Source organism: Amblyomma americanum, chromosome 9 (genome assembly GCF_052857255.1).
Source record: "Amblyomma americanum isolate KBUSLIRL-KWMA chromosome 9, ASM5285725v1, whole genome shotgun sequence".
NCBI classification, from domain to species: domain Eukaryota; kingdom Metazoa; phylum Arthropoda; class Arachnida; order Ixodida; family Ixodidae; genus Amblyomma; species Amblyomma americanum.
The window spans coordinates 20,974,101-21,000,308 of record NC_135505.1 but is presented as its reverse complement, the minus strand read 5'-3'; the positions used below and the strand labels follow the sequence as shown (position 1 = coordinate 21,000,308).

At 43.9% G+C, this 26,208-nt stretch overlaps 2 protein-coding genes across 3 annotated transcripts in view; one reads left to right on the top strand and one right to left on the bottom strand.

Annotated features, from left to right (window-relative positions):
* LOC144104506 (angio-associated migratory cell protein) overlaps nucleotides 1-26,208 on the top strand; it is a 528,250-nt gene that overhangs the window by 242,578 nt on the left and 259,464 nt on the right. The window lies entirely within an intron of this gene.
* LOC144105199 (uncharacterized) overlaps nucleotides 1-26,208 on the bottom strand; it is a 234,322-nt gene that overhangs the window by 117,020 nt on the left and 91,094 nt on the right. Inside the window, exons 6-9 of the mRNA XM_077638345.1 lie at nucleotides 22,543-22,611; nucleotides 14,291-14,380; nucleotides 10,910-11,011; nucleotides 9,275-9,474 (exon numbers count right to left, since the gene is read on the bottom strand). Coding sequence (XP_077494471.1) covers nucleotides 9,275-9,474; nucleotides 10,910-11,011; nucleotides 14,291-14,380; nucleotides 22,543-22,611 — 461 coding nt within the window. The remainder of the gene's footprint in view (nucleotides 1-9,274; nucleotides 9,475-10,909; nucleotides 11,012-14,290; nucleotides 14,381-22,542; nucleotides 22,612-26,208) is intronic.

Below are 26,208 nucleotides of genomic sequence, written 5' to 3'. Positions count from 1 at the left end.
GACTGGAAGGTGTGCAAGGTGGTTCCTCTGCACGAGGCTTGTGTCAAACATTCTGCTAATAATTATCGGCCCATTTCACTTCTTAGCATCCCTTGTATGATCATGGATCATGTCATCTGCTTTCACCTTGCCAATTTTCTTGAGTCAAATTCTTTTTTCAGTCATTGCCAACAGGGGTTTCGTAAATAATTCTCATGCGAGACGAAAGTTCTATGCTTTACACAGGATCTTCATTTCATTCTTGACCGGCGTTCCATAACTTACTGTATATTCCTCGATTTCTCCAAAACATTTTACAAAGTTCCTCAGCAATTACTACTTTTAAAATTAAATAATCTAAATCTCGACCCTAACATCATCTCGTGGCTTTAGTCTTTCATCACTAATCGTTCTCAATACGTGGCTGCTAATAAATCCAACTCTCGTTCCTCTCCAGTGGGCTCAGGCGTTCCCCAGGGTTCTGTCCTAGGGCCCCTACTTTTTCTCATTTATATTAACTACTTGCCTAACAACATTGCTTCTTCCGTATGTTATTTTGCCGACGATTGCGATATTTACCGTGAAATTAACAGTGACTGACACTTCTGTCCTTCGATATGATATTAACCATGTATCAGAATGGTGTAAATTATGGCACATGGAACTTAACATTAATAAGTGTCAGCATTTGCGTGTTTCTCGACGTAACACTGGAATAGACACTTGCGACCTTAATAATATTCCTCTTGAAAATGTGTCTTCGTATAAGTACCTTGGTGTGCACATAACTTCTAATCTTTCTTGGAATCTGCACGTGGAACTTATTACTAACAATGCCAGCCGTATGTTGGGGTACCTGCGTAGAAACTTCTCCCTTTCTTCTACTTCAATAAAATTGCTCCTTTATAAAACACTTGTTCAGCATAAATTGGAAAATGCAGCATCTGTCTGGGACCGTGATCTGTCATCATTAGCTACTGAAATCGAACCGTTTCAAAACCGTGTGTCACGTTTCACACTTTACAATTATTCAGATTCAGATTCAGATTTATTTCAACAACACTTGGTTGCCGAGGAGGCGAACAAAAAGGCAATCAAAAGTTGCCTGACCAAGCGTCCGCCCCCTTTACACTCTACAACTGAGCAGTGGGCAGGTTTAACCAAAGAAAAACAGATCATAACACCAAAGAGACATTGCATATAACATTATACACGAAAACATAAAAAAACAGCACATATTCATTTAAGGTACACAATTAAGAAATGCTGTAAAAAGTATATTCGCGAGTCAACATTGTTACACAAAATTGCACATAAAATACAAATATCGGTGTGACTGAATATAACAAAAGGAAAGAAGAGCTTAACTATGCCGGCCAAAGTAAGGTTTTCTTTTCTAATAAAAACATGGATTTTTCTTTTTTTTTTAATATAGGGCAGATATGTGCAGAAAAAGTAAGCCATTGCTATGTCACAAAAAGAAATGGGTTAACTTTTTGCTAAATGCTTTCGTGGAACGACTGTTGTGAATGGTTTCTATAATACCCGGGTACTTATTTAGAAGATCAGCGATTCGATATTTTAGCGTTTGTGTACCGTAGTTCGTACGCACTAGTTCTTTTCTACAGGTCATATGCCGAAGGTTATGGTCGTGGTCTCTAAAGAAGAAAGTTTGCGAGAACCCAGCCGGGTCCATTTTTATTTGATCATATATTTTCAAAGCTACTCTTTTGTTCATGATATTCGTGATAGTTAATATCTGATGTTTTTCGAAAAGTGGGGCTGAGGGGGCTCTATATGGAGAGTTTTCTATTAATCGTATGACTCGTTTTTGTAGTATAAGCAGGTTTTCCATGTTTGCTTTTGTCGTAGTTCCCCATACAAGAATACAATATTGCAAACGAGAAAAAACTAGACTATAATACAACTGCTTTTTTAACCACATTGGTAGTAAGTTCTTTACTTTGAAGATAATTCCAATTGATCTGGAAATAACTGTTCGTATTTTTTCTATGTGCAGAGACCAGCTCAAATTTTCTTGAAAAATAACCCCCAGAAATTTGTGAGAGTTTACTCGTTCTAGGTGTTCCCCACGAAATTGTATAATAGGTTCTCTATTGATGGCTTTATTTCTGGGACGGAAAATAATGTACTTTGTTTTATTAGTGTTCAAGGATAATTGATTAATGTTAAGCCATTGTGATAGGTTGTTTAGCCAGCTGTTTGTTTGCCTTTCAAGCATTTCTAAGTCTGTTCCAGAAAAAAATACATTAGTATCGTCTGCATACAGGATTATATCTGGCGTGAGTGGAATATCGATAATGTCATTAATATAAAACAAAAACAGTAAGGGCCCTAAGATGGAGCCTTGTGGGACCCCGTATTTTATTGTTCCTAGACTTGATTTTGCCTGGTTTATCTGCACGTATTGTTGTCGACTATCTAAGTAGCTTTTTATTAAGTCAAATGCAATTCCTCTGATTCCATAGTTGTATATCTTTTGCAACAATATATTGTGTTTGTAACTGTTATGAAAGCTACCTTATCATTTCCACCTCTTTCACTCCGCAGAAAAAAATCGCGCTTATGCCTATTTCATAAGATCTATTACTACAATCCTGTTTAAAACATAGTGACTGGCTAGTTGGTTCTGCATACTGGAAAAATTGCAGCGCAGCAGTAACAAATACGAGACGAGAAGGACGCAAACACAAGCGCTGACTAACAACTGTGTTTTATTGCTCTGAGCCAGCCTATATAAGAACTGGGTACAAAACAACAAAACAGAAACCAACACATCACCTCACGCATTCGTGGCACGATTATCGGAATTGTCTCCCGTTCCTCCAATCTTTCGTCCTATCATTGGTGTTCAGAAATGACATTTCTTTTTCACTAAGGCACACGGAGGGGTTGCTGACACACTTATCTGCGCATTTTGATATCGCCAGAGCTTCTGCTATCAACCTCGTGGTGGTGTCCCGACACTTACGAAGAATAACTGTGCTTTCAAGGGCAGGGGTGCAGCCTTTGCACTGGCTACAGTGTAAGGCGAGTTCCCCTGAGTTTGGGTTCCTTAGGTTCCTTTTGTGCTCTTGTAGCCTTGTGTTCAGACATCTCCCTGTTTGGCCTATATAGATGCTGCCGCACGACAGGGGAATTGAATATACGACATCTTTTTCGCAATCGACGAGACATCTTTATTTGTAGATTTTAGTCAGTTTTATTTTACGTTCGTTTTCGTTGTCTTATTGCTGTCTGCCGGAAATGTTCTCTTTTTTTATAATCGTTGTTTTTTCTCCTTTGCCTTCTCTTGCCTTATTTTGTGTTATGTTTTGTTCATTTGTCGCCGCGTTTTTATATCTTCTATTTTGTTTTTCTGCTGCACTGTATCTGACCCAAAGTATGTCCTTCCCACTCCCCTCTTTAATGCCTTCGGGCCCTGAGGGTATTTGAATAAATAAACAAATAAATATCAACAATCACACGTGTATAGACTGTATTTCACCGTCGTGACATGTGGGCTTGGCATCTGAATATGCCGCAGGTTCGATCCCGGCCGCGGCGGTCGAATTTCGATGGAGGCGAAATTCTAGAGGCCCGTGTACTGTGCGATGTCAGTGCACGTTAAAGAACCCCAGGTGGTCGAAATTTCCGGAGCCCTTCACTACGGCGTCCCTCATAGCCTGAGTCTCTTTGGGACTATAAACCCCCATAAACCAAACCGAATATGACGCATCAGCTCCCGATCAGCCCCCTACTGGCAGTATCGTTCGAGATGTGACGTCGACAACAGCTTCAGCTATGAAAGAAGGTCTGCACAGCTTCATCTTCAGTGGGCACGGCGGACCGCGCCGGAACTTCGCACTAAGCATGCCTCTGTTCTTGCTTATTCAGGTCAGTGTCGGTTACGCTTACAGAAGTGATGACCCATTTTTGCTGGTCCTGGAGAGCAGAGCCCACTGCGTGTTTTTTGTAAAGCATACGAGTGTGTACGCGTTTGTAAACTTCTCTTGTGTGTAGATGTTGAAAGTAACCCGGGTCCTGATGTACAAGTATTGTTTGATAAGATTTTGAAAAACCAGAAGTGTATACAGCAAGACGTGTTAGATTTTAAAGTTCTGCACAAAACGATAAGTACGACGATCATTTCCCTGTCTGCCCTAATAATTCAAGTAGAGAAAACTGTCACTCTCTTTCGCGACAGTCATGAAACATACCCCCCTATAGAGCAGCACGTAAATTCTGTTCGTCAGTCACTTCACATGCAAAATCGAAAATTAGTCGGTTTGGAAGATCATAGCAGGCGCACGAACACAGTCATTTATCCAGTATCGGAGAAAGCGGAACAAACGGAAAAAGATTTAAAGCAAACCATTCTCAATGACGTATTTCATAAGCAGCTTGATGTCTCTGCTTCATCAGTAGACTGTTTCTGCAGACTTCGTAAATCAACCAATAAAAAGAGGCCAATAATAGTTTATTTCGAAGATCTTGATGAAAAGAACGCCGCGCTTAAAACATAGGGAAACTAAAAGGCACTGACATTTACGTTCAGAACGACTACTCTCAGGGAACATTACGAGAACGCAAGTTACTGTGGGTGTCAGCTCGAAAGGAGAATGATGACGGCAATAAAGTGAGATTGATACACGATAGATTGATTACTGACAAGCGTTTGCCATGAAGGACACATCGAATGGCCGTACTAAAATCTCCTCGGACCATACACGGAAATCATACTATTCTTAACTACAATGCTCAGAGCACAGTCACTACAGCAGAATCGCTTGAAGTCCTTCTGATCACTCATAGTCCCCGCATAGTTGTGATAACTGAACCTTGGCTTCACTGTGGCGTTACTGACGACTGCGTTTTCCCTCCCTCTTACCATGTCTTCAGGCGTGATAGAAGTTCCCGCGGCGGTGGCGTCGCTACCTAATAAAACATGATATTACAAGTTAGGTTTTGCAGTAAACAGACAGCCATGAAAGTTTATTCCTAAATGTTAATTACGTTGGTCACAGTTTTATTCTGGGCGCGCTGTATAGGCCTCCAGATTCTGGTCCTGACTATATGCAGAAATTGCAGGATCATATGTACACATTTTGGAACAGTAAAGTCATTATTTCTGGAGACTAATACTCCAAATATGAATTGGTCTGCTGGATCTTTTAAACCTTCTGAAAATGCCGAGATAATTTCACACAATGATTGTTCACGGCCTTGTACAAGCTATAACTGAGCCAACAAGGGAGCGAGGGGTGTGTAGTTCCATTTTAGATTTAGTATTTGTCAGCCGCATGTTTTCTGTGCACATGTCATCTATATTGTAGGGAATATCAGATCACATACTGCTACTTGTTTCTATAATATTTTCTTATGATAAACCGCGCAAAAATTTGCTTAAAGTTATGTAAGAGTTTTCACGTGCAAATGATGAATCAGTACTTGATTATTTAGACATTTCTTTTGACAGATCTTTGGGTGAAGATGTCTCGGTTTTGTGGGTTACTTTCAAAGAGAAGTGTGAATTTTGTCTGCTAAATTTTATTCCAGACAAAAAAAAATGCGTCAAGAAAAAGAATCCGTGGATTAATCCCCACATTATTCATCTGAAACGTAAAGTCAAGCGCCTGATGCGTTCGAAACGGGCAAGCATAAATCTTTTAGCAGAACTTGCAGCTGAACATTCTTCGAATATTAAATTTGCCAGGAAACTGTACTTCACAGAATGTCTCAAGGATTTCATGAAAAGTAATCCTGCTAAGTTTCGGAGTCATACCAGAGAGTCTCATAAGCCGATCGAACAAATAGTCACGAATGGATGCATGCGTTGTTACGTGCCAAAAGGGCATTGCCACAGCATTCATTAATTATTTCCAGTCTACTCTCAACTGAAGAAGATGAAAATATTTACTGTTTTGTTTGCGATTCCTTTTAACCTTTACACATTGTATCTCATGAAGGTGTCATTGAAATGCTACTCTGATTAGATGCGAAGTGTTCTCCCGGCCCAGATGGCCTCCCTAATGCCTTTTTGCGGAGCTATGCTGAATCACCGTCTCGTTTTCTGTCCAAAATACTTCATGATTCCTTATCTTCTTACTCCTTGTCGCCTTAATGGCTCACAGGGAAGGTTATTCCTGTTTATAAGAATGATGATAAACTCTGTGTAAACAACCACCTCCCGATCTCTCTAATTTCATCCTGTTGTAAGCTTATAGAACATATCATTGCAAATCATATACTTCCAATATTAAACAGTAATGGTGGTTTAAACCCTGCTCAGTACGGCTTTAGGAAGGTATTCTCTACCCCTACCCAACTGATAACAGCCATTCGTAATTTCAGTGCAGCTTCAGACAAATCAGGCCAAGTTGATGTTTTATTTCTAGATTTCAACAAAGCCCTCGACAAGATGCCGCATAACAAGCTTCTTTTAAAACTGAATTTCATTGGTGTACCACCTCCGTTCATTGCTTGGATTGCAGCTTATCTGCAACACAGAACGCAGTTTGTGGAGATTGGCGGTAGTTGTTCTTCCCCACTCCCTGTTGGTCCCCTGCGTTTTTTTAAATTTATGTAAATGATTTAGTTTGCGGTATTAATCCAGCTGTTAAGATTGCTCTGTATGCCGATGGCTGCTCCGGTATCTTCCGTTTCTGACGAGGAACATTTAGATAATGCTCTGTTTAGTGTCGTTTCGTGGAGTCAAAAATGGGGCACGGAAATAGATACTCAGAAGTCTGTGCTCTTGCGGATAACAAGGAAGAAAAATCAGTTTTCCTTCAACTGTTGCCTTAATGGCGGGCCAACTTCCAAGGTATAAGTACCTTGGTACTGCAGTAAACTCGCAACTAAAATGGAATGAAAATATAGACCTCATTAAATCCTCAGCTTTAGGTAAACTTGGTTTTCTTCGCCATAAACTTAGGGGCGCACCTAGCAGCTGCAAGCTGTTAGCCTATAATACGCTTATAAGAACAAAACTCGAATATGCCGCCATCGTTTGGAACTCCCAAGCAAAAAAGACATAAGGGAATTAGAAAAAATACAGAGACGTGCAGTACGTTTTATATTTAATAGGTACTATAGAACTGATTCCCCATCTTTGTTAAGGGCAGCAAGTGATATTAAACCACTTCACGTCAGACGCAAGATAGCCCGCCTATCCTTCGTTCACTAGTATTCACTGAAAACAAGGCATTTCTCCAGCCCCATATGTGCAATTTTCAGAAACGCGTAGAACTGGTCGTCATCATGATCACACTTTAGCACCGTACTTCGCGCATACTAACGCTTTTATGTTTTCTTTTTTTTTTCCTAGAACAATTTACGAATGGAACGCTCTTCCTCTGCAAGTGATATCGGCTGTTTGTTATGACAAGGCCCTCTGTCAGCTATTTTAGATTATATATGTACTACATTAGACAATTTTGCTGTTCTCTGTGTTTTACAATGGAGCTGCTCTTGTATTGTGTGAATGAATTTTTCTACCCTCCCTGCCTGCCTAGAGTAGTGAAGCTTTTCGCTTCAGAAAAGCGGTTTCCGACGGCGCGCCCGAGTTTAAAGCACGTTCTCGTTCGCTGTAGCCGAGTTGGGCGGCCATAGTTGCATCTCAGACGTAATGCCCTGGCACATACGTTCACGGCAACGCTGCCACAGTTTGCAATAGGCGTGCGTCCGTTAAAACTGCGTCCTTTATAAGTGGGCATGGGCATAAGTGGGCTCACACTATAATACACGACGCCGCGGACCAAGGTCGACTGCTGCCAACTGCTTTTTTTCATAATCTGCATCCTAGCATAGCAGACGGTTTCTCGGCCAGCCCCTGGCACACTAGTCATTGCACGTTCTCTACTTAACCTAATGGAAGATAGTAAAAGGCTCAGAACCGCTCACGATGACTAAGTGGCCACAACGTTCGGTTGTGGCCGTCTACAATAACAGCGATTCAAAATAAACTGAAAACAAACCACATAACTTACACTGATACGAGACAGACTGATTTTTCGCAAGCGCTAAAAGAACGCGGAGAAAGAAGGAACAGACAGCGCTCGTCCTGTCTGTTCCTTCTTTGTCCGTCTTCTTTTAGCGCTTGCGAAAAAACGACAAACATGCACCAACTAGCCCGACCCGCCACTCTTCCGAGACAGTCTAATAGCGCATGCCAATCGGCGATCCAGAGCAAGCATTTTTGCTCTGCAGTCCGAAAAGCGTATCGCCATGAGCGACTTGGATCATGAATCCCAGTCATGGATCAAGAGGAATTCGCTTCATGGCGAATCAGCTGGCCTTAGCCCGCTCACTCCAGAGAGCATCTTGCCCCGTTAACTTCGTCTTCCCGGCAACGTGGTGAAGGTGGTGCTCCTTCACGGACTCGGGGCGATGCCTTTGGTCACCGATTGGAATATACCATAAATTGATCCGTAGCCCTCAAAGAGTTGCACAGATAACAAGCAAAGGAAACAAAGGAATAGGCGGAGCCCTGAAAAAATGGGCTATAAACTTCCTATAGACTTCTTATAGACTTTATTGACTTAAGGAAAAGTGAAATCGTTTTTTTGAGAATTCGAACTTATTCAAGAATTCGAATCTGTGAAGCTTCTAGGTAAAGCATGCAAAGTAAGTGTGGCTCTAGCATTTAAAATGGTGCCGTGATCACCAATTAAAACCGCGGCGAGGCTCAGGCTTCTCGTCGCTGCGTTGGAAGAGTGCAGGGAAACTCTTAGTGACGTCATTGTTGCCGATGTTTCACATGTACGCTGCTTTCGTGTACATGCTGCCGTGCGACTTCCGATGCCGCTAAAACAATGCTTCGTGAGCTTCACCTTCGACGGCATTCGTTTTCTTCCTTGAGACAACCGTTTCTTCACTGGAAACTGAGCGCCGCCACACATGATGCCATCACTGCGGTCTCTGCCTGTCGCTGCGCAGTGCAGAGAAGGCTGAACGCCTACGTCCCTTTAATCTGCGATTGCGTCATGATTTCAAATGCTAGCGCTAAAAGATTTCGCGTGCTTTACCTGCAAGTTTCACACATTCGGCTAGCTTAAGCTCATCGAATTCTATCCCCTCTTCAGCTGCCCTTTAGTACAGATATTTCCTTTTGTTTATTCATACTCTATAGCCTGTCTATAAAAAAAAGGTATACTAAAAGTGCACGGCCATATATCCAAAGTCTATATGATTTGCCTATAGAAGGTATACACACTTTACATACAAATGTAAATGGACAATCAATCTGAACAAATTTTTGTGAGAGAGCGAAGGGAGGAAGGGAGAAGCACACCTGAGCAGCAGGCTCTTCTCGCGCAGCCTGCGCTGCAGCTCGAGCCAGCGCCCGGCGCCCCGCTTCGCCGCCGGCTCGTCGTCGCCACGGCGCTCCAGCTGCAGGGCCTCGATGATGGCGCTCTGATCCTCCAGGTCTCGCGTCGCCTGCTCCAGGGACTGCGACAGCTGTGACAGCTGCCGGTCGCGCTCCTCCAGGGCCTGCGGAGAACTGCATCGTCAGCCACCCTCCGAGCCACAAGTTCCTGGTGCAGCTGTGCTTACTTTTCCACGCCAGAATTAACGACAGAGCATGCGACAACTTTCGTAAGCACGGTCGCTAGCAAACGCCTCTTCGCGGGGCTTCGGGTACAGCCTTCGCCAAAAGCTCAAAAGGTTTGCTCATGAGTCATCTCTCGATACGCGAAGAGAACACCTATTTGAAAATTAAATGCCACCAGTGTCCCAGTACAACGGCTCGGGAGCAAACCTCTTTAGTTATAACAAAGGCTCTACAGAAATCACTTCCCCATCCCCCGAGATTCCCGCGTAAGAACCGAACAATAAAGACTCAGCACAGAGCAAATGCGTCCTGAATTTTCTCCTTGTGTCATTCATGCGAAGTCAAGTTTTAGCAGTTCTATTCGCGTTGCTCCAGAAGGGCGGGTTTTCGTCAGGCACGAGCAACGCTTCACCATTCTTTTCTGCTCGTCCTGCTTGTAAAAAGCAGAAAACAAACTTAGAATCATTGTGTCAATGCTTGCTGCGATGTATCAGCGCAAGGCCTGTAAGCACAATTATCCTGATACTTACGCTGCACCCCTTGTGTCAAACTCGCCTGGAGGAAATTAACATAAAATAATGCTTGGAGAGAGCCTGCGCCCAACACAGGGCACAGCAGGCATAAACGAACCGGAACAAAAAAGTAGGGGCGAAATGTCCAAATAATACTCAGAATAAAAGCCATTGCGGTATCGTTAAGCATAGAACGGATTTATTTATTAGAGGGAAGAGAGTAGTAAAGGGAATCTGCTCTGCACTGTTCATCAGGGAGAAAGCAGTAGCATGCCTGTGCGCACACCGAAGTCGTCCTGCTGTGTGCAGTGGTCAGGCCCCACAGGCAATGGCTCCTCCAATTCAATTATTTCGGTTCTAAACAATTAGCCTGGAAGGGTTCCTGGACGAAAAGCTGTCATTCTCAACTGGACATCGCCCAGAAAACCGGTACCAGGCTGTGCTGACTAAAAACTTTGCAGCGTTGTCAACGGTATATATATATATATATATATATATATATATATATATATATATATATATATATATATATATATATATATACAGGGAATAGCAAACGTTGTGTGGTAATAAATCTGCGGAGTTATGCAAGCACAAGTAACATAACTTTTTCCATAAAAAGGGTGAATAATACAAGGCATTATGCATACATACTACAATAACCCTTCACAGTTGCAATAAGAGAAATAAAATAATGAGTTTAGCCCACAGCACAGAGCTACTGGCAGGAATTGAAAGGCACTCTAAAAACCCGTTAAGTGTTCGGCACAATGATAATCACTAAGAACGTAGATGAGGTTGCGGTGCAGTGACTGAAGCTTGTAGTCTGAGCGGAGACTAGTTATAAATGGCGGAGGTGCACCTCTCTGAGCAGCCCGATGGTGGAGCGGTCGGTGCCAGCGCTCAGCTCTGCCAGCCGATCCCTGTATGAGTCGAGCTCTTCCTCCTTGCGCACCATCTCCTCCTGCACCACCCGCGGGAGAGAGAGGCTTCATCATGGCATTGTCTCGTGCCTTCCCAGCCTGAAATGCAACAGAGTCTGTCCCAAAATACGACACGAATTTTCTGACGTCCTATTGTCACGACAGAAATTTCTGCTGCGCACCGCAGTCGCCTATACTCTATTTTTATTTACTTATTTATTTCCTCAAAGTCCTGGGTATGGGTAATTACGTAAGGAGTGAGCATGGCAGCCGAAGAATGATGGCCTCGATGGCGATCTTGAAATGAATGGGGTTGATATGGTGTGCGGCATCGTGAGGTAGATCATTCCAGCCCCGAAATGACAAGAACGACCGAAGTTGAGTAGGAGCGTAGACAGTCCTGTGAAAGGTTGCTCGGTTAGATAGCCCATGAGCTGGGAACATGAAAGAGACATATTCGAGAAATTTTCCATCGCGTTTCCGGGTAAGGTAAGTTGGCTTAGCTTTTAGGGCAGACACACTATTGTAATATGTGAATATGTTAAGTGGGTAGCGCTTTTTAAATTTTTCAAATGTTAAGAGAGGTTCGACTGATAAGGGTTCCTTGGTGTTGACGCGCATTCTTATTTAGGACGGGCAAAATTTAGGTATGGTAATGATTTGATAGATGGGGTAGGGAATCGATGATTACGACGTCGCCACAGCAAAAGCTTTTTGTGACAACAACCGGCTGCTGAGTACTACAGACGGCGTTGTTGTTGCGACACAAACTTGTTTTTTTAAAGAATTTATGTTGCTACGACTGGCCATGTCCCAGAGATAATAGAATTTTTTCTCTAGCGACCGAGTTTCTTGATAGAGTTTTGCGCTGCTCTTTCACGTGCAATCTTGGGGACAAATGGTTTGCTTCTAAGCTGTGTACTGGCGCACTTGAGAATCTCCAAAGGGTCATAAAAGATGTGAACTTGCAGAATGCTGGCTCGTGTGGCCCGAAGACTTAACGCCTCCTCACTCACGCAATAGCTTTAAAAAAGAGGAAAGAGGCCTAACAAATACTGCTCATATTTTGTGTCTCAAAACAATTTGACATGTAGCTGCACCGCACCACGCACGGAAGCACCGTGTACCATCGGGGAAAATAACAGACCCCCCTCTCCGAGGTGGCGTGGAGGCAGCACCTGGCAAAACCCTTCTAGTGTAGAGACCAGTGCAGTGGGCCCGTTTCGACAGCAGAAGTGCTTTGTCAGGTATCGCCCCTACGCAGAGTGGCACGGGTCGGAACCTGAAACGGGGAGGGAGGGGGGTCTGTTACTTTTGCCTGGGATGGTACGTCACACCGACTACCCGTGCAATTGGACTCTCACGCACATGCTCCCAGCGTCATCTTCATCGGAGCACCGATAGTCACATCTTTGTCAGTGGGTAACAATACGATCGCGAGTCCCCATTTTCGGCAGCTTAACTCCGTAACCACAGCCAACGTGGCTCACGGCTAGTGCCACGCCGTGGGCGAAGCGACCGTGCACACGTCTGTGCTCAACACGGGGCGTGCAATCAAGATCACCAGCTTTGAAACGTCCGGAGCGCGAGAACGAAGCGTTCCTGTTCGCAAGAACGTGCAAGGCAAGAACCTAAGGACCAGCGAAGCGTAGCGATGGGTTCGAGGTGCGAGAAGCCGCGACGCAAAAGGGCTGACACTCGAGGGTTGAGCGTTCATAGTTGCTGTTTTCGCTGCTTCGTCCGCTTTTTCGACCCCAGGGAAACAAGTATGCGGTCGCCACTCGCGCCCCGGAAAATGGCCGTCGTGACCCTACAACGTCAAACCCGCGTGACGTGCCCTGCTTGGAAGACGGCTCTGTCAACTCAAGGTGCAGCTACTGTTGCGCTGCGCATGGAAGCGCAAAGTGAACCTACGACTGATGAAGCGTGAATGATCAATACTGACGATAGCGACTCGCACCTTCTCCTTTTGCGTTAGTATTTGATACAGCAGACGAATTTCCTCAAAACCAGTTTCAAACGTTCAGACATCACCGCTGACGGCGACGCTGTGATCCATTTGTCCATTCTCTTTGTGTGAGTATGGCAGGCTTCTACACCTCACATGCTTTTATGGGCCAGCTTTCACGGCTAGTGTGACTAGATGCCAGTGTTGCTTTTTCAGGATGACGGCTTCTTCGTTTTTGGTCACAGGCTCAATTTGTTCACCAACAAAACGATAATCGTGAAGAATCATTTCGCCTGATTGGTCACAGGACTGTGATCATCATCATCATCAGTAGGACTACGCCCACTGCACGACAAAGGCCTCCCCATATCTCTCCTATCAACCCTGTCCTTTACCAGCTGTATCCACCCTTTGCCTGCAAACTTCTTAATCTCATCCGCCCACCTAAACTCCTGCCGCCCCTGCAACGCTTACTTTCTCTTGGAATTCACTCCGTTACCCTTAAGGACCAGCGGTTGTCCTGCCACCGCCTTGCGTGCCGTGCTCATGCCTTTAACGTCCCAAAGCGATTCAGGCTATGCGGGACGCCGTAGTGAAGGGATCCGGAAATTTCGACCACCTGGGTTCTTTACCGTACACTGATATCGCACAGCACACAGGCCTCTAGCATTTCCCCTCCATCAAAATTCTACCCCAGCGGCCGGGATCGAACCCGCGTCTTTCGGGTTAGCAGGCGAGCGCCATAACCACTCAGCCACCGCGGCGGCCTCTGACGTTGGTTCGCACCCGGCTCGAAGCACTCGGAATGTTCGTTCCCTTTGATACAAAAAAAAATGCGGTTATATCGAAATTAATGGCGAGGTAAATTGCTAACACAATTTCAACTTTCTCACTTCTTTAATTGTGCACTATCCTTTAGGTTACTTGTAAAGCCTCTTCAGAAGGCAGATGGCTTAGGTTCTGAGCCTTATTTACGATTTCTTGACGCCACTGTTTTAAAAGCGTGTTGGTGAATGTTCGTTCAATGTGCTGCAAAATCCCCTCCCCACTTTCAGGGGAGTTGAAGGAGAGAGAAAATTGGAGAGGGAAGCCAAGAACAGCGTGGAAGATGGCGGGTGGGGGAGAGTGCATGGGGAGGGGGTGCGGCTTGTCCCACGGTTGTTGACGGACTGGATCACGCCGCCTGCTCGCACGGCCTGAACCTGTCTGCGGCAGCAGCTGCTCTCTCCTGTGTGAGCGCTAATACTAACCCCGCATACTCTGCCGCATGAGTCGGATTGATCTTAGGGTGCGCACTGGTGGCCAACCCTTGACCTGCGCAATGCTGACAAACTTGTCGACATGATCTCGAATGAGCATAGGGGTCGCTTACCCTGAGAGCGGCGGTCTCCTTTTGACAGGAATCGCTGAGGACGCCAAGTTCGGCTTGGGCATTGGACAGGCGCTCCTGCAGGCTTTCAATCTGCGGGGAAGAGACCTCGTCAAAATCGATGCAGAGAAAACGTGGCAGAGCAATGGAGAAGAGTCAAAAGTGTGTATTGGGCTTAACGTCCCAGACGACCCATGAGCTATGAAGGGTGCTGCAGCAGAGGGCTGCGAAATAATTTCGACCACCAGAGGTTTTTTAAAGGGCCACTGACATGGCCTAGAACACAGCGTGCACTGCATTTCTCCTCCATCGAAACGCGATCGCCGCGGCAAGGATGCAACTCGTATCTTTGGAGAAAGAAGGCACAAAGAAGACACACTTAAAGGATACTGCAAGCCACATGCCCAGGTAGGATTCGCTTTCGGATACATGTAATATAAAAAGCTTGAAAAATACAACTGTACCGAACACACAACCACTTTTTCAATGCCGGAAGAAAACTTGTCAACACCTCAATGAAATGAGAATGAATGAAGCCGCCACTCAAGAAACGCATAAATAAAACACGCATCACACATACAGCGTGCTCGAATTCTCCAATCTCTATTTACTTGATTCGAGCATGTCTAATGACAGGAGAGAACAAGTATAGAGCTTATACATATAAATAAATGAAAATCCATTACTTTATTATCATGATTATTACCAAATTCTAAGCACACAGGTTACTGAGCTTTGTTTACACGCTGTATGTTTGTTTCTCTTTTTACGTAAAGCTGCATCTTGCAAGAGAACATGTTGCGAGATTCTTCGTTCTTCTGTAATTGTTATGCGTGCACGTTTGTTCAACATGATTTTCAAATGTGTTAATAAGCGATTGAGTTTATTTTGCGAATTTTAGTGCTACACGCTTTGATCAAATTTGCGTACATTCTGTCATCGACTGCCATTTATCTTTTAGCTTCTAGCCCGTTTTTTCTCTGGGAAATAAAGTGAAGTGGATTCAGTCGCCGTGACTGCCCACCATCACCTGTGGCGACGAAGGAGCACGCTATTCGACCCCTGGGTGCCCTACCCGTATGCATATTATCTCACGGTGGTCACCAACGCTGACGGACGGCAGAAAAGGGGCTTGTGTGGAACTCAAATCGTCTTTTTTGGAGGTGGGGGGGGGGGGGGGGGGATAGTTTGAGCTCTTGGGGCCTTTTTTGCGCTGGCGCCGAAACGTCACACCTGAGCCTAGGCAGTATTTAGTGGCGCTCTGGTAAGTGGGGTGCGATGAACCTCAAATGTATATATATATATATATATATATATATATATATATATATATATATATATATATATATATATATATATATATATATATATATATATATATATATATATCGCATGACCAGTCATCACTCATGATATAGACCGGAATGTACGTCATCTGGCTGGAAAGGACGGAAGCTATGCATAGCATCTTTGCAATTAGTCATGACTATAACATACCCAGAAGTGACAGCAGACTGGAAATGACGTCACCTGACCGCAGGCCCGTCTCACTCATGCCCCCAGTGATGCCTTGCTATCGCACCACACTCGTGGCGCAATTCAGTGTATTCCATTATTTATTGGGTGAGCTTCTGCCTTCAAAGGGACAGAAAATCAGGGCAGCGATAAGAGCAAGTGGACAAGTCGGTTGACGAAGACCGGCCACACTGAATTTGAAGACGTACGGCAGCCAATTTTCGAGATGAGACTCCTTAAGCATGGATATAACTTTGGAACATTTGAAATTGATTTACTGATTCCTCGTACAAGCGAGAGGAGTCAGGGACCAATGGCTATATGAAATGCTGAATGCGGTCCCTGCTCCCCTACACAGATCGTCGTGTAATCTCAATATATAAACATCAGTAACAGCCTGTAATTACAAACACTATTAGGATAAAAAAGAACCTAACATAGAAACAGTGATATACGGTTACAATCACTTCTAACGCATACTAATTACGCAAGAAAATTTTAGCTGGAATAATCATACATTTTTCCACAAAGCATTCCCATCGTCTCGGAACAATCTGAAGAAAACTGGTGGAAAACACGTGAACAATTCCTATAGACTAAAAAACGATGTACAAAAATGGCTGCGCACCACAGAGACAACAAAAAATGAAAACAGCAGGACATGCTGATTGTGTACGGAGAGCAACAGTGGAAACCACGCTCTGTACTGCCTAAAAGCGCACATAGGATGAAAGGGGTAATAAATAAAACACTCTCAATAGCTTTTCGGTTCGAAATTAAAAGACTTGCGGTATGAACATCTGCTTTTGAATTTGTGCTTAGAGCAGACAAAATCTAGCAATTCCTCCACTTTCCCGGAAATAGACCGTTTGTTTTCCGTAATTTGTTCGTATCTTGGGCGTACATATTGCTTTCGACCTGAGGCCATGGCTTTGAGTGCAGCGTTTTTTTTTTTTTCACCACCATGCTATTTTCTTGTAAGGAACGAATCATTTTCAAATGATATACTTGGTCTGCTCTTAGCATGGCGTACTGCCGTGCGCAAGCTCGCAGAGTAGCCATGAAAATTAGAGAAGATGCGAAGATTCTTCTTCTGTAGGAGGATCAGTTTCTTGTAATGATTCTTGGTCGTTGTGCCTCATACTAAAGCACCATAAGTAAGCTTACTGTAGGAAAGTTCGTAATATAGCTCCTTCCTTAACCACAGCGGTAGTAGACACTTTGTTCTAAATATTTCCACAGTTTTCGGCAGCTCCGCAGTAAGGCAGTTCACATGCGTATTCCAATTCAGGTGTTTATTAAACCATACCCCTAAGAATTGTTCTCTGACGACTTATCAGGCCATCGTTGTAGGTAAGTTTAAAGTCGAAGCCTGTTAATTTATTAGTTGGGCAGAAAACAACATACATCGTCTTTGCCACGTTTAGCTGCAACCTGTTTGCTTTCAACCATTCTGATAATGCCTTTAAATAGGCATTTGCATCATCGTGAAGGTCAGTAATATTATGTGAGGAAAAGAATGAATTAGTATCGTCTGCGTACATAATGAGCTCTGTGGAATCCGGAATATTTATTATGTCGTTTACGTACATTTAAAATAGCAGTGCACCTAGCTTCGACCCTTGAGGAACACCTTGCTGCATCATTAGTGTGTCAGAAGAAACCGTATGCATTCGAGCATACTGTTGTGACCGGACAGGCGGCTTCTCATTAGTTCATTAGCCTTTCCACGCATTCTGTAGCTTCCTAACTTATTAAATAAAATCGTGCAATCAATCGAGTCGAAAGCCTTCCTAAGGTCAAGAAGCAAGCCTAATGGGTATTTTCTCTCTTCAATGTTCGCAAGAATTTTGTCTTTAATATGTATCATGGCTTGTTCTGTTCATTTATTTTTTGAAACCCATACTGCTTGCCGCTACCACATTGTTCTTGGTGAAAAAAGTCTCCAGCTTTTCTTGAATGGCGGCTTCAAAAATATTAGAAAACACTGTTAAGACTGAAATTGTTCGAAAGTTGGCAATATTTCCGGCGCCTCCGCCTTTGTATACCGGCGTAATTATGCTTATAAGTTTGAGTTTCTCCTGGAAGGTTGCAGTCGGGATTCCTAAGTTAATAATATAAGCCAGCACATCACTGATTTCGGCACAACATATTTGATCCAGCAAAATCGCATAATACATCGCATAAAATTTCACGCCTGACCATGACTATACCGATGGATGGAAGAATAGATAAGGCTGAACCTTTTAAATCGGGCTGTAGCTCACGCCACTTAGCCATGACTTATGAAATTTTGTCGATTTTAGCCACAAATCAGATAACCTTCGCTTGGTTACTTCCATCCGCTTAAAATCTACTTTCCCTTCACTGTCCTTAAACTCCAATGCCGTGGATAAATCAGCCCCGCTGCTTTCCACTGTAGGGTGAAGCCCTTTACAGAAAAGTATCAAGTGTTCAGCCGTTTCCTCCTCCTCTCCGCACGCAACGCACAACGTGTCTATCTCGTGGTACCTAACTCTATATGTCTTAGTACGCAAAACTCCCGTCCTGTCCTCAAACAACAAAGAGCTTCCCCTACAATTATCATAGATATTTTCTTTGGCAATTTCCTGCTTAAACATTCTGCACGTTCCCAGCGGCAGAGCGCTCTGGTAGCGCCCCGCTCAGCGAAGACAGAGTGATGCGAAAGAGTGTTGGTGGCTATAACCGTGGAACGTGCGAGAACAAACAAAACGCTTCTTAGCAATGTCTTGTAAAGGTGGTTTATACGAGTTGAACTTATGCTTCCCACATGCGAAACTGGTCACATTTAGTACAGCCTAGAGTCCAGTATTGTTTCCCGACTCAAAGCATTACGGCACGCTGTCATACATTTTAGCATGTCAGTTATGACGAACACAGTTGCCGGGCAAGCTTTGCGGATACCACGTTCCATATTCCTACGCCGCCGGGTTTGCATAATTATGGCCGCCGCTCGCAGCTTTGCTGAAGCAGCCAGCACCATCATTTGCAAGGATTTTTTATAGACCGGCTTGCTTCCACAGCTTCCGGGATTTCCTCTGGGGCCATGCATGCATGCACTAGGTGTTGCTTCAATGAATTCGGCAAATCATTGTTTGACTTTTATTATGAGTGTCGGCGTTATCTGAGAAGTAAGCTGTGCCAACTACGCAGAAGCTTAATTTATCACTTCTAATAACGACGTTGCAAAGGCGGATGCAGCCAACCGCGGATGCGAATGTAATGCTTCGAACGTCATTCAGAATCCTGCCATGACGCTTCGAAATCCGGTGGCGGGGAGAGCGGTACTCTGACATTTTTTTTCCGCTGACTAATTATGATGGCATTGTGCCTTATCTAGTAACGGCGAGACATCGCATTTTGAAGCTTCGGCCAGCAACGTTTTCTCGCGACTCATATTACGTGAGCAAACCTCATTTCTAAATAAATCTTTCGTACTATATAGAGCATTTGATTATTATTTTTTTAATATTTATATAAGCTCATGCAGGCCAATGGCCGAGCAGGAGGTGCATACAAAACTAATATCTAACAAATAATGCACTTGCGCAAAGAAAACAGGACACAACAAAGTAACACATACGACAAGAACAGAGCGCAACTTCCAACTAGTTTATTAAGAGCAGGCAACTTGAATATATACCAGTGCTAGCCAACAGAAAGATTACAAAACCAAAAGAAAGATAAACCACGTGCGCTGTTAATACCAGCAAGCCGCCGCCAAGGGTACAACCAGATATCATTCTGTCAAACTGATATCATACTCCAAACATAACAATAAAAACATAAAACCAAAAAAAGAGAAACTGAAGAATCATGAGGTGAACAATGAACGCGGGGAATATGAGATATCTTAGCAAAGCAGCGTCAAAAAAGCCTTAACAAAAGCAGTCAAACATAAAAGTGATACATGTCAGCGGGTAACTATCCTCGTTGAAAAAGCAGTGTCAAAAAAGCGAGTGTGAAACGCTAAACACACTAAGTCACAAAAATAACAGCACCGAGTTTTACCGAAGTAAAGCAACCTAGAGGACATCGAATTTACACATGTCCATCTAAGAATGTTATCTCTTTGTCGAGCAGAACAACTGAAGCAGTACTAACGCATTCGTCACCGGTGTTAGCAATATGAAAAGCCTCAATTATATCTCTCCGAAGTTCGGTCTTAGCATGGGCCAGAATCGTGGTATAGGTAAATATGGGCTTGCAACCATGATCCACAGTATGCTCTGGTAGGCGGCGTCTTTCATTGTTTTTTATTGTCCTCTCGTGCTCCCGCAGTCTCTCGTTGACGCACTTTCCCGTTTGATGACTAATATGATGACAAAAATGCCAGAAACGAATAGAACGAAGGACCTAGAATAGCTAAACTAAAAGCAAGGACACGAGAATGACAGGATACACGCGATGAGCGCCCGTGTGTCTCCTACTGGGTTGTGTCCCTGCCACGTGACGGACCACGATCGCCCGGCAGTTGTCCTCTTTGTACAATGAATATACTGTAGCAGGCCGCCTGGAGAAATTATTCGTTTTGGACTTTTGGTTTGGTTTATGGTTTATGGGGGTTTAAATTCCCAAAGCGACTCAGGCTATGAGGGACGCCGTAGCGAAGGGCTCCGGAGATATCGACCGCCTGGGGTTCTTTAGTGTGCAGTGACATTAAACAGCACATGGGCCTTTAGGATTCCGCCTCCATCGAAATTCGACCGACGCGGCGGGGATCGAGCCCGCGTTTTTCGGGTCAGCACCCGAGGACCATAACCACTGAACCACCGCGGCGGCTCGCTTTGCAGTTTTAATGGCATGTTATCTTGTCCGGCAGAACACCGCCCCATGCTGATTGGTTCAGTGAGTTATTTGAAACGTGACACTCTGACTGATCCGAACACACTGACGTCACGCACTCTACCTGATATGAAGGAGGTCACTACTATAAGGAATAGAATCGTGGTAGCCTCTGGAATACGAAAGGAAAGTTAGAATCGCCTTGTAAAATTATGGGTATTGCAGATGTCCCGTAAAAACACAGTCAAGCACGTAATGCAGTTCTGATCTGCTCATTCCTCTGCACATTTAAAACAAGTAAAAAGAAGTGTAGCGCACCTCTGCTTCCCGAAAGCGCTAGAGAAGTCATGCCATCATTTAATGCAGGAAAGTGTTCACTTCCAGGTTTCACGGTTGAATCGGACAGGCTTTCCAAAACAGATTGCCATAGCTCTTGAGGCAACAAAAAATGAAGAAGCACAAAAAGTACGAATAAAAGGCGAGGCCAGAAGAAAGCAAAAAACGACTGTCACACCTTACATTCGAAAAGTATTTGATCACCTCAAGAAGACAGGATCTCGCGCTTAGGTAGCATTCACGGCTTTACAAAGCTGAAGAATGGTGGCGAGCTGGCCGAGTGGGTAATAGTAGTTCATTGTGGGTCGTACAGCACGAAACAAACGAAAGACAAGAGCAGAAGACGAAACAGGCGAGCGCTGAAAGAAAGCACTGCAAGAGTTTCAAGACAGCAAAAAGAGATGCCCAACGTAATGGGGGACTGCAATATGCAATATAAATATATTAAAATTTTAAACTGCAAAAAAGGCGTAGTTTATCTGGTACCACTGTCATGCAGGAAATGCTATATCGACCAAACTGGCCCAGGTGCTAATGAGCGTCTGGGTGAACATTAACGCAAGCTAGGGAAAAACATTGAAGGACATATGGCAGAACATCGTTCGTGCCAATGAAGCAAAAGTTTGTGCTCCCGCTGGAACCAGCTGACTCGGCAGACAGTCGAGGCGAGAGGAATTTCGCCCCGGTTGCCTGAGTGTTTTCGTGTGAGTGTACTCGATAAAGAACATAAGTTCTTGGCTCTGAAACGGTATGACAGACACGCGTTTGGTTTTTGGAACAGGTGGCATCTCAGTTGTATTTGACATGCCTAACTGATCCTCCTGATTGGGAAACCATGTATAGTTTTGCAATCACAATGAAATCAGCTTAAGTATTCGCCTGTTTGTGCCCCCTTTCATGTCCTGTCGAGTGCACAAGAGTTTCCAAAAGTACGAAGAGCCACGCTTCTGAACACGCATATACGCAGAACAAGAGCTGTGCCACGAGACCTGTTCTGGGACAAACGACGGCCAGCGGCGCCTGTGGTACTGCCACCGGCCATTCGAAACCGCTGTTTTTTTACGGCGAGAGCTATTCGTGGCATGCTTCCCGGTTCTCGGCATCGTCGGCGTAACACAGCACCACGCTGGCTAGTCGGCATGCAGGGATGTCACGTATGACGTCACTACAACGTGCAACGGTTTCTGTTCCAAACAAAGTGACTTCACTGCACTCCAACAGTGCATGACAGTAAATTGACCAGGGGCACTTAAAGGGCCTTAAAGTTTGGTGAGTAATTCTAATCCTATTCAAATTCTATTTCAATTATATTTATCTTCTGTTCCATTCCTTGGCACTTTGCGCAGTTATAAGCCGTACAACTATTGCTGGTTAACAATTGGTATTTGCCACCTTTATGGCGTCACAGCGTTACGACCAATCGCGAGTTTTGCAACGCCGCCAGTTTTTGGGTCACGCTTAGTTTAGCCGCCTAATGAATTGGTATCTGTATGCTATTACGCTCCCCACCACCGCTGTCGCTGCCGAGTTTCTGGGTGTTGTTGAACAGAGCGGTGGCATTCCTTTCACCGAAACCGCTCTCAAGCTGCCACACTCACCTGACGAGTCATCGAGGCGCGCTCCTCACGGGTGGCCCACAACTCTTGGCGCAGCGAGTCCAGCTCTTCCTGCAAGAGCCAAGCGAATTCACTCTCGGTGCCAGCACGCTCTCCCGTAGAAAACGGACGCTGCGCCGCGACCATCGAGCATTCGTCGCCATGCGCCACTTGCACATTTCACTCAGTTGGCCCCTCAGTCTTGCCCGCGGCCTTAACTGACGACGACTGCGTGGCTATGCTAACATTTTTCGCCTGAAAAACAAGCATTTATCGCTGTAAAAATTGCTTCTAAATACCTCTCCTCAACTCGGCAGAAACTTCTTCGTCAAGAGCGAAAAGAACTCTGAACATCGTTTGGAACTGAAAGGCACCACAGCTTGCGTGTGAAAACTGCAGGTGATGGCGACACCTCTATCATTTTTTTTCTACGTAGAGGTCATCTTCAATTATCATTACTTAACTGGGAGTGTTTGGTGTCGGAGGCTTATGTGGTCAGAGGTAATCAAGGTCTCGTGGGAATTTTTATTTTCAGTGGAAGCCTTTATGCGATGCGCGAATCTATGTACACAAAAGAATGTGCCTTAGTTTTGCAAGTAAAGGCTTAGCTCTCTTGAAAAAAAAATCGCAAATCTCATGAACTGGACGTCACCTTCACGATTTAGAAAGATTGCAAGCTTGGGTTCACGCAGAACGGAACATGACGGTTTTTGAAACTGAACCTTTTTTTATCATTTTATGAGCGCTTTGCTGTGTGCACCAGCCCAAAAACTTTTTTGCATCTAAGAATTTCGCACCAGTTTGCAGGACGACAATTGTACATGGAGCAAGCATATACGCTTAAACTTATCCTTGGCATTTATAACTCCTTTATATTACCGTCAGGGAAAATTCATTCTTCTGGGCAGGTTAGTTCCACTTTAGTTGCTTGCTGAAATCTTCTGGAATTTATTTTAAATGTGAGAAATGGTCAAATTTCGTTCGTATTTCAAGAAAAGCTATTACCAAATTTGAATGGCGCCAAGGAACAAACACAGGAAGACATGAAGACAGAAAGAGGCGCTCTTTCTGTCTCCGTGTCTTCCTGTGTTTGTTCCTTTGCGCCATTCAAAGTTAAGATGAACCAACTAGCCGAACAGCAAGCACTTCTGCAATGCTATCACCGTCGATCTTTAAAATTTTAGCTTGCACAATCGCAGAATCTCACAGAATACTGTGGAAGCATGTTTTGCCTGTTAGGTTGCTTCATCGTGGGGCTTTCGTAGGTCTGGCTATTGCGAGTCTAAATTTTCCTATAATCCTAGGGTATTTCAAGATAACTTGGGTTTGGATAAAGCTAAAGCTCTTAGTTCGAAATTTTGAAGTCTTTTAATCAAGCAAAGTCCGTCAAAGTTGCGCTAAATTAAAGTGTGCTTAAACTTTTGTATGTCTTCATGTGTAGTGCCCCATGAAGGCTTTCAAGACTTTCAAAGAGCAATCGATAAACTTTTTGTCTCTCTCTTGCTCTGCGCTTTTTGCTCCAAAATGTGCCTGAAAAGCCCTAGTGCCGGATGTATGAAGATTCCCTCCATATGTTGGCAAGCTAGAACTTCCTGTGCCTTCATCAATTCAAGCGTTGGCGGGGAGTGAAATTAGATGGTTAAAAAGCTTCTTCATTTGTAGTCAAATAACTCAGACGGAAGGCGACAGAAGTTGCCACAACTACACAAAATCTATCCCAGCAGGATGTATCCATAAAAGAAGGCAGGACCAGGGGAAAGCATTGTTTTGTGTTTTCACTTTGTCAATCTCACGAGTCTGTACATGCGGGCCTGGCTGGATCTAAATCAAGGCTGGATCATCGATACAACGCGCCCATCAATATGCCAAAGTAATTTGTGCCAATGTCAGTGCTCCAGATCCTTTTAAGAGCAAATATCAGTTTCAACAGCACCGACACAAGAGATATCAAATTCCTAGTAAATAAAACGGAAAAACCTAGCGTTTCCGACCACTGGGAATAACAAAACTGCGTGTTAGCAAGCACTTGACAACTTGCTCTCTATTGAAAATGAGGACGTAGAAACAGCTAGTGACCTCGCAGGCGAACTGAGAGGCAAGTTAATTGACATCAGAATTCACAACAGCACGGACAGCTTACTGACTTTAAATACAGCGTGGATTAGTAGGAAAGAGAAAAGAAAGTACGCAATTACCAAGTGTTCCACGTGTAAATAGGTTAAATCTGATGTAGTCAATGGTTGGGCTGTCTACACCACCGTTTCGTACTGGAATGGCTTCTGGACTACTTTGTGGTCTTGTGTGGGGCCACAGGTTGTTGGAACAACGGCATTAATGGATCGAGTTTATTTTTATAGCGTTTACAAAAACGAAGTCATGTGCCTGAACGAACTCTTTGCCTCAGGAATCTTCGCCAATGACATTGAAATTGAAATGCAGACCTCGTGGCAGAATAAATTTCGTCAACTGACTATGCGATGTGGGATCATATAAACCCATACACTATATCTATACATAAAAGACGAAAGTGGTAGTGGAATAATGTGCGCTACCATGTAAACAAGCTCTAAAAAGTAATATTCTCTGGCTGTGCCTGAGCCCACTCCGGCTGGCGCATCATATTAAACCGCCTTAAAAATTAAAAGCCCCTTTTCATATCGCGGTATTGACAATCACAAGTAGTTGCTGCTGTAAGCCAGCGGCTATATAAAATCACACGAAAGAACAACAAATGAACAAATACACACGTAGAACAACATTAGCCTACAAAAATCACATACAAGCAGTTCAAATCCGAATTTGTGAACATTACGCTTTTTAAAGGACTGTATCGAATAATGGTAACTACACAAATTGTGGTCTTCGTTACCGTTTATTTTCGTACTTTAAACGAATATACATCCGACATTGATTGTTCCTCTGGAATGAAAAGCGGCTAAGGGTCTTTCAACCTATTTCTTTATTTGCGATGACTGTTGTTTATTTAAAAACAACAATCATCGCCATTTTTTTAATTTAAGCGAATGGAAATCAAAAATTTCAGCAGTTTTCAATACTTGAAAATTCAACACGCAACTTAAAAAATAAACACCAGAAGGGCGAATTTTTCCTGACGCTAGTTTTTAAAAAGGAGCGATAACTACGCAGGAAATGTTGCAGTCTTACGCCTTTTCATCCCAAAATCATACTCAAAACTGTACTTCATAAAACATAGCTTTATGAATAATTCGTTTTTTGCCTTGAAATTCCAGGCGCTAAAAAAATAAAAAGTTTTGGCGCTTTTTCGCTCAGGAAGCTCCGCGTATAACTGCGAAAGAAAGCGTGAGGTTCGGCGAAATATTACATTTCGTTCTACTCGGATCTAAACATGGAACTGTGGCATCACACAAGCACATTTTCCACATCTCCTGATGCGCGGCCTCTTTCTTTTTTATCAGAAGAATACAGCGTTTCCAAGGAAAATAATGCGCATTGCTTTGTTTCGACACGTTTTTCCATCATATAAATAAATTGTTTGAGAACGAAAAAAATATTCATGAGACCTCGATTGCCGTTCTTATGGAAACATATCCTGCATACAATCTCGCACCCGACGGTCTATCTCAGCTTCACACGTGTTCTGCCTATGCGCTTGCCCTTTCAAGAAATTCTGCGGGACAAGTCCAAATT